The sequence below is a fragment of the Microcaecilia unicolor genome, chromosome 7, assembly GCF_901765095.1.
Source record: "Microcaecilia unicolor chromosome 7, aMicUni1.1, whole genome shotgun sequence".
Taxonomy (NCBI): Eukaryota; Metazoa; Chordata; class Amphibia; order Gymnophiona; family Siphonopidae; genus Microcaecilia; species Microcaecilia unicolor.
The window spans coordinates 20,551,684-20,570,903 of record NC_044037.1 but is presented as its reverse complement, the minus strand read 5'-3'; the positions used below and the strand labels follow the sequence as shown (position 1 = coordinate 20,570,903).

General features: G+C 49.5%; 1 protein-coding gene across 1 annotated transcript in view; it reads right to left on the bottom strand.

Annotated features, from left to right (window-relative positions):
* The window catches only part of COL4A6 (collagen type IV alpha 6 chain), a 446,909-nt gene that overhangs the window by 164,234 nt on the left and 263,455 nt on the right, over positions 1–19,220 (bottom strand). Inside the window, 4 exon segments of the mRNA XM_030209832.1 lie at positions 716–784; positions 3,836–3,952; positions 17,021–17,065; positions 18,508–18,642. Coding sequence (XP_030065692.1) covers positions 716–784; positions 3,836–3,952; positions 17,021–17,065; positions 18,508–18,642 — 366 coding nt within the window.

Here is a 19,220-nt window from a genome sequence, read left to right as displayed (position 1 = left end):
TCTTACCGCGTCCTGTCGTCAATCCAACACCGTAACGCTTCCCTCCTTAGGCGCACCGCCCCCCTGTGACGCTTCATTCCATCCTCCAGGATCCCAACCCCGTGACGCTATTCTTCCACACTCCTCCTCCTCCCGAGTTCCGCACCCTGTGTGAAGCCATGGGCGGGGTGCAACAGCAGGCAAACGGTGGCGCCGGGTTCAGTGTAGAGGGAGCTCAGGTATGACTCTGATGGAAGGATGGCCGGGGCCAGGGGGGGGGGGGGAGTATGTTGAGATTCATCGAGAGGGGGTCCGAGGGCTGCGGGATACATGAGTCTGTTTCACCTACACTTGACACTCTCTGACTCCAATAGAAAAAAACAAAATGCTCAGACAACAAATGTATTCACTGGAATAGGAAGGGAGGGAGGGAGGAACCCCTGCAACTGTGACACAGACCGGGGGGGATACCCTGGCACTGGGAGGGAGGGGGGGGGAAATACCCTGGCACTGGGATGGAGGGGGGACCCTGGCACATACTCTCATTCTTACACACACACTCGCACCCACTCTCACTCTCTCTCTGTCACACACACTCACACATTCACTCTCTCTCTCACAGTCACTCTCACACACACTCTCTCAAACATACACACTCCGAGGAAAACCTTGCTAGCGCCCGTTTCATTGCGGTCAGAAACGGGCCTTTTTTACTAGTTTTAAATGAAAAGCTTACCTTCGATCCTTTGATACCACCCTGAACAATGGCACTTTCTCCCTTTTGACCCTTGAAACCAGGACGACCCTACAATTCAAACACAATATATATTAACAGGAATCTAGACATGCAATGCCCAGCATTACCTCTTCCCGGGAATTCTTCATCGTAATTTGGAAGGGCTAGAGGCTTGACTTAAACCCACCGAATCAGTTGGCCGATGACCTTTCAGACATGAAGCTCTTCTAATCTCTTTCATACATTGATCTAGTTCATAGTTTTGACTGGGTCTGTTTATCACTGCGTAGATAGGGGAGAATTTAATGACGTTGTTTCTGCATGTAAGGCCAAGGGTTCCTACGGCACTGTGTGATCAAATACAGTGGAGGAGTAGCCTAATGGTTAGTACAGTGGCCTGAGAACCTAGAGAATTGGCTTCGATTCCCACTGCAGCTCCTTGTGACTCTGGTTAAGTCACGTATTGCCCCAGGTACAAAATAAGTACCCGTATATAATATGTAAACTGCTTTGATTGTAACCACAGAAAGAAAGTATATTAAGTCCCATCCCCTTATAAAAATGAAGACCAACAAGATTGCACAGCCTTATACTATCACCATATTTAGGCGTTCTGAGGATGTAGTTTTAGTGGAGAAGGGACAGAGCTATGATGTCCAGAAAAAACAGGACCCCCCCCCCCAACATTTTTCCAAATAACCCCAAAACAAATGTATTACAGCAAAGTCTCGATTATCCGACCTAAATGTGACCGACCCGTTGTCGGATAAATGAAAAGTTGGATAATACGGGAAAGCAAGGGTAACTTCTCAAACAATGCAGAAACAAAGGCGGTAAAAGCAGGGTCCCAGCTACCAACGGTGGTAAAAGTAAGGTCCCGGGTTCGGAAAATGAAAGAGAAGTCAAGCAATGCAGAAAGAAAGTGGGGTCCCAGTTTACAACGGTGGTAAAAGTAGGGTACAGGTTCGGAAAACGGAAAATGGAAGAAGAACCACATGACGCCACTGTCAGATCTGCTGGATGGTTGGATCACCAAAGGTTTGGATAATCGAGACTGTATTGTATTATTACAAAACTATTACTATTATTGACAGGTGTTACTGCACATGGAATTACAGAAAATTTTTTTGTTACATTTGTACCCCGCACTTTCCCACTCATAGCAGGTTCAATGCGGCTTACATATTATATACAGGCACTTATTTGTATCTGGGGCAATGGAGGGTTAAGTGACTTGCCCAGAGTCACAAGGAGCTGAAGTGGGAATTGAACCCAGTTCCCCATAATCAGAGTCTGCTACACTAACCACTAGGCTACTCCTCCACTAGCAACATTCCCTGTAGAAGCCTGCCCTTGCAGATCAGCAACGCGGCTGCGCAGGCTTCTGTTTCTGTGAGTCTGACATCCTGCACGTAGGTGCAGGACGTCAGACTCACAGAAACAGAAGCCTGTGCGGCTGCTTTGCTGATCTGCAAGGGCAGGCTTCTATATGGAATGTTGCTAGTGGAATAGCAACATTCCATGTAGAATCTTAAATAGTAGCAACATTCCATTTAGAATCTCAAATAGGGAAAGGGAAATGGGACTTGATATACCACCTTTCTTAGTTTTTTTGCAACTACATTCAAAGCAGTTTACATAGTATATACAGGTACTTATTTGTACCTGGGGCAATGGAGGGTTAAGTGACTTGCCCAGAGTCACAAGGAACTGCCTGTGCCTGCAGTGGGAATTGAACCCAGTTCCCCAGGACCAAAGTCCACCACTCTAACCACTAGGCCATTCCTCCACTCAATTGAGCCTAAGTGTGTCTAACTTGGATGCTGGCATTAACATCTGGCTTTAGTAGGCGTAAGTCCAGCGCCCAAAAGTTACGCATGGAATCCGCACCTAAAGCATCCTTTATAAAACAGCGCTTAGCACTGATTTTTTCGGCATTCAAGTTTCAGTGCCATTTACAGAACTTGCCCCTTAGAGAATAATTGTGTAAGGAGCTGCCTAGTTTTAATGATAAGAAGAACACACGGACCTAGCAATATTTCAATCATTTACATGTGTCAGTGGGCACTTGCATATGTAAATGACCTCTTCTAAAATAGGGACTGGTGTAAAAGTGTGTGTCTTGTTTACACGATGTGTACTTTTAATGAAAGTGTAAATTATAAAATACAGTGGGGCAGAGGTGTATCTGGACTTTGGCGGGAGGGGGGGCCAGAGCCAGAGTGAGGGGGCACATTTTAGCACCCCCCCCCCCCGGCACCGCCGACCCCCCCCCCCTGCCGATGACCCTCTCCACCCCCCCTCCCGCGGCCAACCCTCCCTCGCCGCCGTCACCTACCTTTGCTGGCGGGGGACCCCAATCCCCGCCAGCCGAGGTCCTTCCGTTGCAAAGCTGGCGGGGGACCCCAACCCCCGCCAGCCGAGGTCCTCTTCTGTTGCAGCAAAGCTTCCTTCAGTTTCAAATTCTGAGTCTCACGTACGTGCAGGATGTCAGACTCAGAACAAAAAGCTTTGCTGCAACAGAAGAGAGGACCTCAGCTGGCGGGGGTTGGGGTCCCCCGCCAGCAAAGATAGGCGACGGCGGGTTGGCAGCGGGAGGGGGTGGAGAGGGTCGTCGGCAGGGGGGCCCAGGCCCCTGTGGCCCCACGCAGATACGCCCCTGCAGTGGGGCCTTTTTAATTATGTGGGCCTACCACACTCAAACAGCACTACTGTGGGACACGATGAGGCATCCCATGGTGCTTTCTCGCTCAGCATGTGCTAATCCCAAGGCGTGCCCAAAGGTAGAGAGTAGGCATGCCTCCGCTAATCGGGCACATATACCGCACACTAGCCTAGTAGCATGGGAACCCTTACCGCCTCCTAAATAGTTGGCAGTAAGGGCTCCCTCGGTAATGGCCACGTGCTAAGGGAGAAATTAGCACGTGGCCCATTACAAAAATATATGGCGAGGCGGCCATTTTAGTGCCTGGCTGAAAGTGGCTGCGGCGCACAGAAAACCCACGCGCTGACACCACCCTTGCCACTTTTTAGCGTGGCTTGGTGAAAGGAACCCTACATTGTTCCTGTCTGGTGCTGAAGAAGTTACATAGGATAGAGCGACGATGAGTGATGACCTACAGCTGCGCCAGGTGCCCCAGGGATTCCATGTACGCCAGGGATTCCAGGGTCTCCAATGGTACCATTACAGCCATCTAGGCCAGGAAGTCCTCTTATGCCAGGCTGCCCGGTGTGACCCTACATGAAAGGAGGAAAGCATAGTTTAACATGTGTGAACTATGACAAGTTCCGGCGTCGCGCTCTAGTAATTGCCACTCTGCCTCTTCCTATAGGCCCTTCCACAATTGGACAAGGGGTAAATGTTTCACCGAAGAGTTTATGCTTTTAACTCTGTTAAACACTAACATTTATATAGCTAACAAGATGAACAAAGGGCCTCCTCCAAAGATACATGTGAATCTCTCCAGCCTAAAGAGGCCAAAGGTCATCTTTACAGCACACAACAGCTCTGCCGGCCCCCCCAAACCTATGTCAGAACCACTGCAGAGTAACATAAGCAGAATTCTGTTGTTAGACAGTGGGTCACAGATATGACATTCTGCATGAGTACTGGCATTATCACAGGGGTAGATATTCAAAGGCACTTATCTGGTTAGATGGATTAACCAGAGAGTGCGCCACCGAATACTCCCTTGGACCACCTAGAAGTGGCGTAGCTATGTGGGGCCACGGGGGCCTGGGCCCCTGTAGATTTGGCCCTGGACCCCCTGCCGATGACCCTCTCGACCCCCCTTCCCGCCGCCAACCCTCCCCCGCTGTGGGCTACCTTTGCTGGCGGGGGACCCCAATCCCCGCCAGTCGAGGAGGTCCTCTTCTTTCCGTGAAGGCTTCGTTCCGAAGCCTTCACGGGAAGAAGAGGACCTCGACTGGTGGGGATTGGGGTCCCCCGCCAGCAAAGGTAAGTGACGGCGGGGGAGGGTTGGCAGCGGGAGGGGGAGGTTGAGAGGGTCGCCGGCAGGGGTCGTCAAAGTTGGCGGCGGTGGCGGTCAATAATGGCGGCGCAAGGGGGGGGCTAAAGTGTGCCCCCTCACCTCGGGCTCTGGACCCCCCTCCCACCGAAGGCTACGCCCCTGCCACCTAGGCATTATCCAGACAGTGCCAGGGCGGTCCATGGGTTGGGCGGAGTTGGGGGTTATCCAGTTTGCAGAGGTATCCAAACCGCTAATCAGATAGTTAACCGGATACAGATCAGACAGCAAAAAGGTTGTCCTATATTTTCCGGTTAGATATCTGGTTAGAGGTTTGAATATTGCCGCTAACTGGAGAGTCCCACCAGTCAGTGCTGATTTCTGGATATTCAGCCGCCAATAGTTACTAATAGTAGCCAATGGCAGCTGTATATATAAACACAGAGCAGGAAGAGGATCTCAATGTTGTACTAACTAATCAGCTCAATCTCATCCCTTCTACTATTTCTCAATGTGACGGTGTTTATAAAAATGGAGGAAAAGCCTTGATAGGTATTGGGGTCACTCTGTTGTTAAACACTTAGTCAACCTTAAGGAGCCCCCACACTCATCACTGGCATAAAAACCTCCAACTGATCTTTAACACGAGTTTACTTTATTCAACTTAACCAGACTTATAATGTTAAAATTGAACTTCTCTCTCTGCAGCTGCTCAGTCTCGTATAACGGCCCACGGCCAACTTTGGCCAAGGTTTCGATTTCTGCTTCAGGGTCCGTGAGAACAGGACTGAGCAGTAAAAAGACTGTTGAGTACGCCACGGACCTATACATGTACAGGTCCGCAAGTCTCTCCTCATATGTCTTGTAACGCAAATCCCATACCATTTTTGTTGCTTTCCTTTGCACCGCTTCAATTCTTTTTACATCCTTAGCAAGATACGGCCTCCAAAGCTGAACACAATACTCCAGGTGGGGCCTCACCAATGACTTATATAGGGGCATTAAAACCTCTTTCTTCTGCTGGTCACACCTCTCTCTATACAGCCTAGCAACCTTCTAGCTACGGCCACCGCCTTGTCACACTGTTTCGTCGCCTTCAGATCCTCAGATACTATCACCCCAAGATCCCTCTCCCTGTCTGTACATATCAGACTCTCACTGCCTAACACATAGGTCTCCCGTGGATTTCTACTCCCTAAGTGCATCCCCTGAAAATGCCCAGAATAAAATCTTGGCAGCAGGTAGAATAGTATAAAATAGAATAGTTTAAAAATCAGCTGCATTCCTTGATAGCAAAACCAGAGCTTGGGCTGCATCACTGTGAAAAGCAGAGATGCTGTACATGGTAAATAACACTGTACAGCCCACCCATAGCCAGATAGAAGAGTAAGGATCAGCCAACAGAGAAAAAAATGTTTGGATTCAGAATAGCATGTCCGTCACTCTCTCCTGTGCTTGGTAGGGCTGCAACAACTTAATGGAGAAATCTTTTCCAACATAGGTAGGAATGCCAATCAAGCGGCATTGGGCCGGCCTGGCCGGTTTTCATAAAGGGAAGCCGGCTGCTGGAAGGGCAGGGAACTGGCCAAATGGAAGAGCCGGTTTTCTGCACCACCGCACCACTGAAAAACAATTTTAAAGTGCATTGCTCTCATCACTGACAAACACATACAAAACAGCGAAGGATGCAGCCAGAGGAAACAAGTGGGTTGGAGCCACGCCCTCTCAGGTCACATGGCCTGGGAGTCACCTGCCTGCCTGTTGTAGTGCTGGCTGCTGATGTTGGGCTTCCTGTGTGGCCTCTGTTTGTGCAACCCTCTGATTGAAACCTTTACTGCAGTGGTTCCCAAACCTGTCCTGGGAGGGCTCCCCAACCACTCAGGTTTCAGGATATCCACCATGAACATTCATGAGAGAGATTTGCACCGCCTCCATTGCATGCAAATCCCTCTCATAAATATTCACTGTAAATATCTTTGGGGCAGTGGCGTTCCTAGGGGGGGGGGGGGGGGGGGGGGGGGGGTGCGGTCCGCCCCTGGTGCACGCCGCTGGGGGGTGCCGCGCATGCCTGTCCTTCCTTCGTTCCATGCTCCCTCTGCCCCGGAACAGGTTACTTCCTGTTCCAGGGCAGAGGGAGCATGGAACGAAGGAAGGACCGCGCGCGGCCCCCCCCCCCCCAGCGGGGTGCACCTGGGGAGGGTTCTTTTGCGGGGGGGGGGGTGTCCTTTCGCCGGGGGGGGGGGGGGTCGCGCTGCATCCTAGGGGGTGCTGCACCCGGGGGACGGGACGCATCGGCGAGCCGCCCCGGGTGTCAGCCCCCCTAGGAACGCCACTGCTTTGGGGAGCCCCCAGGACAGGTTTGGGAACAACTGCTTTACTGTTTAAGCCGAAGGTTCTATATATGTGGCCACCCTCAATGGCTCGAACATCGGCTGTTTGAACCTCACAGGTTCCAAGCCTTGGTGGGGAATGGGAGAATGGGGTTGCCTGCTCACCCTAGGTTAAGGCTGCCAACTGGATCCAGATCCACAGGACAGGCTAGATCGATTCCTGGGTTTACCCCACTGCAGTGGCGTACCAAGGGGGGGGGGCGGTCCCGCCCAGGTGCACGCCGCTGGGGGGTGCCGCGGCGCGCGCCTGTCGGTTCCGAGTTCGCTAACTTCGCTCGTTCGCTGCAGCTCCCTCTGCCCCGGAACAGGTTACTTCCTGTTCTGGGGCAGAGGGAGCTGCAGCGAAACGAGCGAAGTTAGCGAACTCGCAAGCCAACAGGCACGCGCTGCGGTACACCCCCCCCCAGCGGCGTGCACCCGGGGGGGGGGGGGTGTCATTCGCCGGGGGTGGGGGGGTGGAGGTGTCATTTTGTAGGGGGGGGGGGGGGCACATCGGCGATCCGCCCCGGGTACCATCCAGGCTAGGAAGGCCACTGCCCCATTGCTTGTAAGGACTTGTAGTTCTGATTCCCCCATTGCATCTGCTACGAAAAGCACGTTCCAGCGTGTAACAGGGTAAACCCTGTCGGGCGAATCTGGATCTAATTGGCGACCCCAGTTGACTCTGCTGCTCCAAGTGAAGGCTCTAGAAATCTCGTTAAAAGAGCTGCCAAAATCAAACAAGTGTAGGAACAGAACATCACATCTGTGACAGGAAGGGCTAAGAACGGCTACCTCCCGATGAAGAGGGATGGAAAGTGAAGATTATAAACTGATAAACAAGCTCTCTTAATCCTACTGCCTGATCTGATGACCATTTTAGGAGCTCCAGCACTGTTATGTTAAGCAAGGTTTCTATGGAAATCAACTCAGACAAACTGTAACGTCTTTGGCACAGGAGTTCGTTCTAAATACATCCTGCCACCTCTGCCTTCCGCATCTAACTGATCTGTTCTAATCAGTTGCCTGGCCGTAGTCTCTATTCACTTCCCGGTTCCGAGATGTCTGAATACACCTAAAAGGAAGCACAGCGTTTGACCAAGCCTATATTCTGAACGCAAGTGTTTAAATAACACACCCAGCTTAGATCCTTTAAGAACAGATCTTGAGTGGACAAAAGCTGAAAAGTGGCACAAAATAAGACAGTTAGGTCATAGCAGTGGCGTAGCTACCTGGGGCCTGAGGGGGCCTGGCCCCCCATAGATTTGGCCCTGGCGCCCCTGGCGACGATCCCCTTGAACCCCCTCCCCGCCACCAACCCTCCCCCGCCCCGCCGCTGCAATCAGATACCTCGTTTGCTGCAGCCGAAGAGAGTCTTCTTTACTTCAGCACCGGAGCAGCGCCTTCGTTCAAGGAAGTTCCTGCTGTGATCAGCTGTTCTGACGCCTTACGTCCTGCAAGTAAGGCGTCAGAAACAGCTGATCACAGCAGGAACTTCCCTTGAACGGCGGCGCTACTCCGGCGCTGAACTAAAGAAGACTCCCTTCGGCTGCAGCAAACAAGGTATCTGATGCGGGCGGCAGGGCGGGCGGGGGAGGGTTGGTGGCGGAAGGGGGTCCAATGTGGTGGGGGCTGGGGGGCCGAAGGCGGGGGGGGGGGGGGTTGGTGGCGGGAGGGGAGTCCAATGTGGCAGCTGCGGCGGCTGGGGGGGGGCGAATGGCAGGGGGTGGCTAAACAGTTGCCCCCACACCTCGGGCTCTGCCCCTCCTCCTAGCGAGCTCTGGCTACGCCCCTGGGTCATAGGACTGAAATTGAAGCCTCTGAACTAGGCCTCAGAAGAATTATTAAGTGAACTTAGAAATGTCCAGACACCGCTGCATTCCCTATTTCAGAAATGGATCACATGTGGATGGCTTTTATTTATCATATCAGGTTTTACAATTGTTTCTGGATTTTCTAAAAGTGCTTGTGTCAGTGGCATAATCGTGGGAGGCTTTGGGGGCCTGGATACCCCTCAATTTAGGTTCGGGGCCCCCCAAGGTTTTGCTGTTTTGGCTGGCAGGTGTCCCTAAGCCCCGCCAGCAGAAGCTTTCCTGCGGCGATATTGCCCTGCTTTCCCCCCTCCCCCCGTGCTCATGCTCGTTTTTAGTGAAATTGAGCATGTGCGAGATTCTGGCATGTTCAATTTCACTAAAAAACGAGTACGCGCGCCAAGACGGGAAGGCAGGGAGGGCTGTGGTGAATATTGCCGCAGAAAATCTTCTGCTGGTGAGGCTTGGGGTCCCCTGCCAGCCTAGGTATGTGGGATTACGGCAGGGGTCAAGAGCGATGGAGAGGTGGGGCAAATATCCAACCCCCCAACTTGGGCTTATGTCCCCTCCAAACTGAGTCTGGCTACGCCTCTGGCTTGTCGTTGGATGGCCTTTTACAAGAGGGGTTAAGGGAGGTCTTCTCAACCCCCCCCCCCCCCCCATTGTAGTTTCTCTCTTCAGATTTGAAAGTACAGCAGACTATTGCCTCTGTAGTTAATTAAGAGCATTTACACCTGCAGAATCTATAATGAACAGAAACAAAAAAGGCAAAGATCTGCCACAGAAATAGCAAACCAAAAGACAAAAAGCAGATCAAAAAAAGACAAAAAAAATGGAACAGCAGGGTAACAGAAGAAGGTGGTTTATTACAAGTTTCCCGACGTGGCCACGTTTCGCCCTCAGGCTGCGTCAGGGGTACAAAAAACTACAAAATAAATACATAATGAATAAAACATAAACATCACATTGTATATTTTATAATAAAACATATCTAAAACCACAATCAAATCATATTATTTTTTGTTGATACCTTATGTCTTGTATTAAAATTATTATTTTATTGCATGCATATTTAATCTGAATGTTTTTAACTTACATTGATTTTATTGTATTATGTTTTTAGATTGATCTGTTTTTAATCTTATACTAGTAAAAAGGCCCGTTTCTGACACAAATGAAACGGGCGCTAGCAAGGGTTTTCCTTGGAGTGTGTATGTTTGGGAGAGTGTATGTGAGAGTGACTGTTTGAGAGTCAGAGTGAAAGTGTGAGTGTGTGAGAGAGAGAGTGAGTCTGGGTGTGAGTGTGTTTGTGAGAGAGTGTGTGTGTGAGAATGAGAGTGTGTGCAAGTGTGTATGTGAGACACAGTGTGAGAGAGAGTGTGTGTATGAGACCAAGCGAGTGTGTGAGTGACTGTGTGGCACATAGAGAGTGAATGTGATACAGTTTGAGACAGAGTGTCAGAAAGACATTGTATATGAGAGAGAGAGTGTGAGCCGTGCCCTCCCAATCCATGGCCATCTGTCCCCTGCCCCCTCCATTCATCCTTTTCCAGCAATTCCCCTCTCTCCCTGAGCCCTGCCCTCCCAATCCATGGCCATCCATGTTTCTCTGTCACCTGCCCCCTCCATTCATCCCTATCCAGCATTTCCTCTCTCTGCCTGAGGCCTGCCCTGCAATCCATATCCATCCATGCCCATCTGACCCCTCCATTCATCCCTATCCAGCAATTCCCCTCTCCCTGAGTCCTGCTCTTCCAATCCATTGCCCATCCATGCTCCTCGTGTCACCTGGCCCCTCCATTTTTCCCTATCCAGCATTTCCCCTCTCTGCCTGAGGCCTGCCCTGCAATCCATATCCTCCATGCCCATCTGGTCCCCTCCATTCATCACTATCCAGCAATTCCCCTCTCCCTGAGTCCTGCCCGTCCAATCCATGCCCATCCATGCTCCTCTGTCACCTGGCCCCTCCATTCATCCCTATCCAGCATTTCCCCGCTCTGCCTGAGGCCTGCCCTGCAATCCATATCCAGCCATGCCCATCTGTCCCCTCCATTCATCCCTATCCAGCAATTCCCTCTCCCTGAGTCCTGCTCTTCCAATCCATGCCCATCCATGCTCCTCTGTCACCTGGCCCCTCCTTTTTTCCCTATCAGCATTTCCCCTCTCTGCTGAGGCCTGCCCTGCAATCCATATCCATCCATGCCCATCTGTCCCCTCCATTCATCCCTATCCAGCAATTCCCCTCTCCCTGAGTCCTGCCCTTCCAATCCATGCCCATCCATGCTCCTCTGTCACCTGGCCCCTCCATTTTTCCCTATCCAGCATTTTCCCTCTCTGCCTGAGGCCTGCCCTGCAATCCATATCCATCCATGCCCATCTGTCCCCTCTATTCATCCCTATCCAGCAATTTCCCTCTCTCCCTTAGTCCTGCCCTCCCAATCCATGCCCATCCATGCTCCTCTGTCCCCTGGCCCCCTTCATTCATCCATTTCCAGTAATTCCCCTCTCTCCCTGAGCCCTGCCCTTCCATTCCATGCCCATCCATGCTCCTCTGTCCCCTGCCGCCTCCATTCATCCTTTTCCAGCAAGTCCCCTCTCTCCCTTCCATGACCCCCCCCCTCGCATCCATGCTCCTCGCTCTCCCATGTCCCAGCCTGGCCCGCCCTCTCTCCCCCCCCCCTTCGCATCCATGTCCACCCCTTCGCATCCATGCATCCCTTTTTTTTCTTCTTCTTCGTTTTAACTTTACCTCCGTGGCGGTTCGTGCAGTGAAACGTCAGGGAAGGAGGCGGCGCTCCCGACGTTCTTGCTTTCCCTTCGCTGTCTCCCGCCTTCTTTTGAAGGCGGAACACAGCGAAGGGAAGGCTAGACGTCGGGAGCGCCGCCTCCTTCCCTGACGCTTCGCTTCCGGATTTGTTTGGTTTAAGGCGAGGGCGGGGCAAAGACGGCTGGTTGGCTTGAAGGCTTCACACCCACGAATCCGGCGCGAACCCTTCAGCCTGGGAGTGACGTCAGATGGCTTCATGGCTTCAAGGCTTCAAGGCTTCAGGCTTCAGGCTTCAAGGCTTCAAGGCTTCAAGGCTTCACAGAACGTTGTCCTCAGAACGTTGAGGGTGCGTTTTATTATATTAGATGATTTGATTGTGGTTTTAGATATGTTTTATTATAAAATATACCAATGTGATGTTTATGTTTATTCATTATTTTTATTTTGTAGTTTTTTGTACCCCTGACGCAGCCTGAGGGCGAAACGTGGCCACGTTGGGATTCTAAAACAGAAGAAATACATGTGTTATATTCTGAAATAACCCTTTTACAGTGTCAGGACTTACACATGTTAAGGTGTTGATTTCCGTCTATTGATGTTTTCTGCATCAACACTGTAAAATAGATGCTTCTGCCGCATCTGACCACAACTTTACATGTGCATGTATTTTACAAAAGGCTTTACAGGGTGAGGCAAAATAAAGTCATTTTCAAGAGGTTTTTTTTTGCTGTTTTCTCAGCATCCACTTGGAATTTCAACGTGAAATTGTACAGCTTATTTCTTGTTACTATCTACGCTGATGTGCCGAGCGGAATGAGATTATCTTTTAAACACAGCGAAGTTACAGACTTTTTAGCGTAACCATCCAGCAATTTTCGCATGCTCAAAAATGTTTGCACTTTAAAACTACCATTTATTTTGGAAAAAAAAATCCCCGGGGTACCAGCTTACTGTTAATGAGTCACAGTGATGTAGACTTTTGTAAACAATAATTTATAGTGAATAATTTGTATTTGATAATATTTATTTATTTAGATTTTGCTCGCACCTTTTTATGATAATTTACAGATAATTTCTTTAAAAGCTTTTCAGATCGGAAAGGCAATCACGGCAAGGTGTCGGTAGAGGACAAAAAGAGAATCTAGACGCTGTGCAAACAAGGTTTTGGAGCAAAGGTAAAGTGGCTGCGTATCACAGTGGCGTAGCTACGTGGGGCCTGAGGGGACCGGGCCCCCCGCAGATTCACCCCAGGACCCCCCTCCCGGCGAACCCGCCCCCGCCGCCGCCTACCTTTACTTTGCTGGCGGGGGATCCCACTCCCCGCAAGCCGACGTCTTCTCAGTCCTTCCTGCTCTTCAATTTGTTTGCTGACGTCCTGCACGTAATTGTACGTGCAGGACGTCAGACTCAGAGAACAGTTCTCCGGTCTGACGTCCTGCACGTACAATGTGCAGGACGTCAGCAAACCAAATTGGAAGAGCAGGAAAGCGACTGAGAAGAAGACGTCGGCTGGCGGGGAGTGGGATCCCCCGCCAGCAAAAGTAAAGGTAGGCTGCAGCGGCGGCGGGTTCGCGGCGGGAGGGGGGGGGCGGCAATGTCGGCGGTGGGGGGGGCGGCGGGTCAGGGGGAGGGCTAAAATGTGCCCCTCCCCCCGGGCTCTGGACCCCTCCCCCATGGAAGGCTGGCTACGCCCCTGGCGTATCATCTCAAGAAATGGAAGCTCGGTACTGTGAAGAAACATTATCGGCATGTCCGGGGAGCAATGCTGGAAGTCTTATCACAAGCTCCACCAAAGCCACCATCAATCACTGAATTCAAGGAAACACTGCAGATAAGATCTGGGACAGCCTACCACAGGGACATAAGAATAAACCATATTGGGTCAGGCCAGTGGTTCATCTGGCCCAGTATCCTGCTTCCAATAGTGGTCAATCCAGGTCACAAGTACCTGGCAAGAAACCCAAATACAGTAATAGCAACATTCTATGCTATCACTCCGGGGCAAGCAGGAAGAAGGCTGTTAAGAATCTCTCAAAGCAACTGAAAGTCCTGTGTTAAAGCTGGGACACATTCTTTAACCCAGGGGCGTAGCCAGACTTTGACGGGAGGGGGGTCCAGAGCCCGAGGTGAGGGGGCACATTTTAGCCTTCCCTTCGGCGCCGGCTGGCCCCCTCCGGCCCGCCGCAACCCTCTTGACCCCCCTTCCCGCCGCATACCTTTGCTGGCAGGGGGACCCCAACCCCCACCAGCCGAAGTCCTCTTCTCGGCTGCGCGGCGTTGCTGAATGATCTGATCAAGTTTGAATCTGTTTCTCTGTGCGTGCGTCTGATGTCCTGCACGTACAATGTGCAGGACGTCAGACGCACGCACAGAAACTTGATCAGATCATTCAGTAAGCAACGCCGCGCCGGCCGGAGGAACAGGACTTTGGCTGGTGGGAGTTGGGGCCCCCCGACGGCAAAGGTTACGCGGATGCAGCGGGGGAGGGTTGGCGGCAGGAAGGGGGGGGTCCAGGGCCAAATCTACGGGGGCCATGCCCCCGTGGCCCCATGATAGCTACACCCCTGCTTTAACCATTCTGACACATTGTTAATTGTTATCATTTGAGCAATGTTATTTACTGTGTTGTTGCTCGAATACTTAAGAGAATTAATGTTGTTAAATAGTAAGTATGATTCCGTTACAGTAATTGAGTTTATAATGCATTTATGCATTGTCGAGGACTGGAGATAGCCTGTGAGCAGTGTCAGGGTATGCCAAAACTGATAAAACAGATAGTTTTCCTTGATGCATTGATGACATAAAAACGGGAAGGATGTGTTCTGTCTAAAACAGATCATTGTACAGTGAAGCCCATGAATCATCTCATGACAAGCGTATGAAAGAGGACATCCTGAACACTGCAGTCTACTTCCTTTCTGCGTAGAAACAGTATCAATAGTAAAGTTATTCAGGCAACATACGTCGGAGATCAAAGAGAGCTTAGACTAGTTTATGGAGTTCTAGATCAATCTGAGGTCACTGGACACTGATAGGGGCGTCAGATCAGTTTTAGAACCTCTGTAAGCCATGAGAGCTAGAAACTAGTTCACAAAATAATTCACGGGGATGCACCAGCCTACATGTCAGACCTGATAGACCTACCACCCAGGAATGCCAAAAAATCATCCCGCACATTCCTCAACCTTCACTTCCCCAACTGCAAAGGTCTAAAATACAAACTAACGCATGCGTCAACCTTGGAACGCGCTGCCGTGTAATTTAAAAACGATCTATGAACTTACCAACTTCCGCAAGCTACTGAAGACCCATCTCTTTAACAAGGCATACCACAAAGACCAACAAATGTGAACCTCTCCACATATATCCAGAAAGACTTAGTATATCTGCTTGTTAGACTACTATCTTGTCTTATCATAATCATGTCACCCAAGATCTGTCTGTAATACTAAATATCTATCTTATTGTGTATTTCCACTATTCATGATGTATTGTAAGCCACATTGAGCCTGCAAAGAGGTGGGAAAATGTGGGATACAAATGCAATAAATAAATAAATAAATAACATGACAAGGGATGGGCCACACTGCCGCGTCTGCTCCTCATACATTTCCTCTGAACACACTGAGGGCAGGAAGCTGGGTTCAACGAGCATTAAGGCTGTCTCCGAGTCAGTGTGGAAGTTCTTATGTAGACTTTTCATTGACTATGTTGATTAGGCTGTAATCAAGAGACATTAAGAATCCATAACAGACCATTATGATAACCTCAGGGAAAGAGCCAAAGAAAATACCTCCCCTACTTTGAAAGACAAAAATATTTGAAATATTGTAAGATTCTAAAACATATTTCTAGCTCCAAAACCATGAGTGAAAGACATTCCTTCTAAAGGGCAAAACAAAGCAAACCCCATAAAACCCCCCCAATGAGCTAACAATTTACAGGAACTAAATTCAAAACAAATGAACACTAAGGAGGTGTCAAACCATGAGATCTGTAGAGAAATCATACATAAGTACATAAGTAATGCCACACTGGGAAAAGACCAAGGGTCCATCGAGCCCAGCATCCTGTCCACGACAGCGGCCAATCCAGGCCAAGGGCACCTGGCAAGCTTCCCAAACGTACAAACATTCTATACAATCAAGCCATTGTGACATCACTAATGAGGTTGGCTCTTATTGTGGATTGAGCCACTATGACATCACAATAGGTTAAATCACTGCTCTATGTAATAAAAGTGAGCCAAGTAGAGGACATAAGTACATAAGTAATGCCACACTGGGAAGACCAAGGGTCCATCGAGCCCAGCATCCTGTCCACACAGCGGCCAATCCAGGCCAAGGGCACCTGGCAAGCTTCCCAAACGTACAAACATTCTATACAATCAAGCCATTGTGACATCACTAATGAGGTTGGCTCTTATTGGTGGAATGAGCCACTATGACATCACAATAGGTTAAATCACTGCTCTATGTAATAAAAGTGAGCCAAGTAGAGGACATAAGTACATAAGTAATGCCACACTGGGAAACCAAGGTCCATCGAGCCCAGCATCCTGTCCCGACAGCGGCCAATCCAGGTCCAAGGGCACCTGGCGAGCTTCCCAAACGTACAAATTCTATACATCAAGCCATTGTGACATCACTAATGAGGTTGGCTCTTATTGGTGGAATGAGCCACTATGACATCACAATAGGTTAAATCACTGCTCTATGTAATAAAAGTGAGCCAAGTAGAGGACATAAGTACATAAGTAATGCCACACTGGGAAAGACCAAGGTCCATCGAGCCCAGCATCCTGTCCACGACAGCGGCCAATCCAGGCCAAGGGCACCTGGCAAGCTTCCCAAACGTACAAACATTCTATACATGTTATTCCCGGAATTGAGGATTTTTCCCTAGTCCATTTAGTAGCGGTCCTTTAGGAAACCGTCTAACCCCTTTTTAAACTCTGCCAAGCTAAACGCCTTCACCACGTTCTCCGGCAACGAATTCCAGAGTTTAATTACGCGTTGGGTGAAGAAGAATTTTCTCCGATTTGTTTTAAATTTACTACACTGTAGTTTCATCAAAGTACATAAGTAATGTTACCCTTGCATTAGAATTTATTTCTTTATATTATACATCGATACTACCATAGTCTCTATATAGTTCTGGGTGATGGAATTGTTAGCTCTGCCTTTTGTTGATTCTCTTTTGCTTCTGGTGTTTAGATTTCTCTTCTAGCTTGTATAATGATTGACCTCAGAATCCGATTAACCAATGCGTGTAAATGCCTGTACAATTTAAACCATATCAGACCAACCAATCCGTCACCCATGACATTTACGACAGACACACTTCATATGTTTTAACTGTATTTAAATATTTATACATAAGAGACTTACTGGAATTCCATTAATGCCCTGAAATCCAGGAACTCCCATTTGTCCCTAAAGAGCAAAGTTAAAAAGGACAGATCAAGATAAAGAAAACGTGTTAATCAAATCCTGAAAAGATGGTCAATTACGTTCAGGTATCCCAGTTGACGCACATGCGAACATTCAGCTGTGATGGGGGCCCTCATATTAGTAGGCCAGATGAACTAACCACAGTTATGAAATAGGAAATGCCCTTTAGAGGAGGGGGGGCATCAAACACAAGTCCCACGGACTTTTTCCAGCACAATGAACCTCTTACGGTTCAATATTCAGGCAGCGGTGGTCAACATTGAACATCCAGGGCTAAATCGTTACGTGCTAGCTGCCGGAGTTTATGCAGTCCCGGCCAGTATTCAGCTGGGACCCTTTTCGGTTGCTACATGAATACTGGCAAGGACCCGTATGATGTCTGATCAGGTCCTGATTTCCCCCCCCCCCCCCCACCTCTCTGATTCTGATCCCCCTTCCTTCCCCAGGAAGATCCAGATCTGGCCAAGTCTGAAACTCCTCCTCTCCCACGATTCTGATCTCCTTCCCAGCTCCAGACCCCAGAAAATCCAGATCTGGCCAGGTCCGGAACTCCTCCCTCTCCCTGATTCTGATCCCCCTCCCCAGAAGATCCAGAAACCTCTCTTTTGATCTTCCTCCCCCCCCCCAGGACCCCCTCTTCCTCCCTTCTACTGCAGGAAAAGCCAGAAACCTCTCTTCCGATCCCTCTTCCCAACCCCCCCCCCCCCACCGCAACATCCAAAACCCCACTTGGGAACCCCTCTCCATCCTTACCACCCCTATTGAAATGTACAAAATCTCCTCCCCATTATCCCAGTGAGCCTACCTGACCAATCCCTGTGGTCTAGTGGGAAATGGGCAGAAGTGATGCCCACTCACTCCCGCCCGTTGTGGTTGCTCCTTCAAAATGGCTTCTGCCACCTCTAGCAGCCTTGAGGTACTACTTACTTGCCTACAGCCCAACTATGAGACAAAATTAGGCAGTCCCTTAGGGCAGCAGTTTCGGGAGGGGGGGGGGGGTGGGTTGGGGAGAGATGGACTACCAATGAGCAGAACTTAAACCAAAATATTATGTCCTAAGGGCTACCCAAACTTAAAGACACAACAGGAGGTAGTTTTACCAATAAGGAGGGTGGGCAACTTGGGTACTTGCCGAATAGCCTATGTATCCAGATTATTCTGCTGTTGAGATGACCATGATTGTTGGGGAGGGAGCAAGGGACCCAAAGTTAATGGAGGGGGGGGGGGGGGCAAGGCGGAAGGTTTTCCTAGGACATCTAATATCCTTGTAGCAGCTCTGTAACTAACTATCATTTGTGCTGTTATATTCCACTGTTGCTGTCAAATGGTTGAACCAACCTTTTCTTAGACTTAACCCAGTTTAACATTAATGGAACATGAGTGTAACGGAAGAGGAAGGCGACAGCTTACTTTACATACTATACCTGATCGCCTTTAAATCCAGTTCTTCCTGGAGCACCAGGGGATCCTCTCTCTCCTTTAGGCCCTGGCAAACCTTCTGGCCCAGGAAATCCTGGAGGGCCCATTGGTCCTGGACGCCCGAGATCACCTGGTAGACCCTAAAAATTAACAACAGGCGTCAATGTTACCATAACCTTACAATTTCATCTCACAGCCAAAATCAAGACATTCTCAACAATCACAAAGAAACTCATCAGAACAGTTCATTTCTGTTTGACGGCATTTTTCTTTTCTGATTAAACAGATTTGTAGCTTTTAAAAAATAGCGTTAGGCCATCGTGTCCAGAGCTCTCGAACTTCTGTATTAAAGACTAATGACATGGAAAAGGTGGCTTAGGTTTAATATAAATGGGACACGTTACAAGCATGACTGCACTCGCCAGCGTTTAAGTCTGGTATTGCAAACGCACGTTGCTGCTTTTCAGCAAACCCTTTTCCTCCTCTCGGTGTTTCACTTATGCCGCCGCACGTTTTAGTTCTTCAAAGCATAATGGTTCTCTGTTTCTTGTTCTTTCGTGGGTTGCATTTCCTCTTGCAATACTCGCCTCCCAAAGAACTGCCCGATTCAGGTGATTATGCATGGACTATGGAATTGCATTTATATAACACAACATTATTTCTCTGCTCTGCCTTAAGACGCACTTTGTTAATGAGGTTTCTTTTTGATTTACAGCTA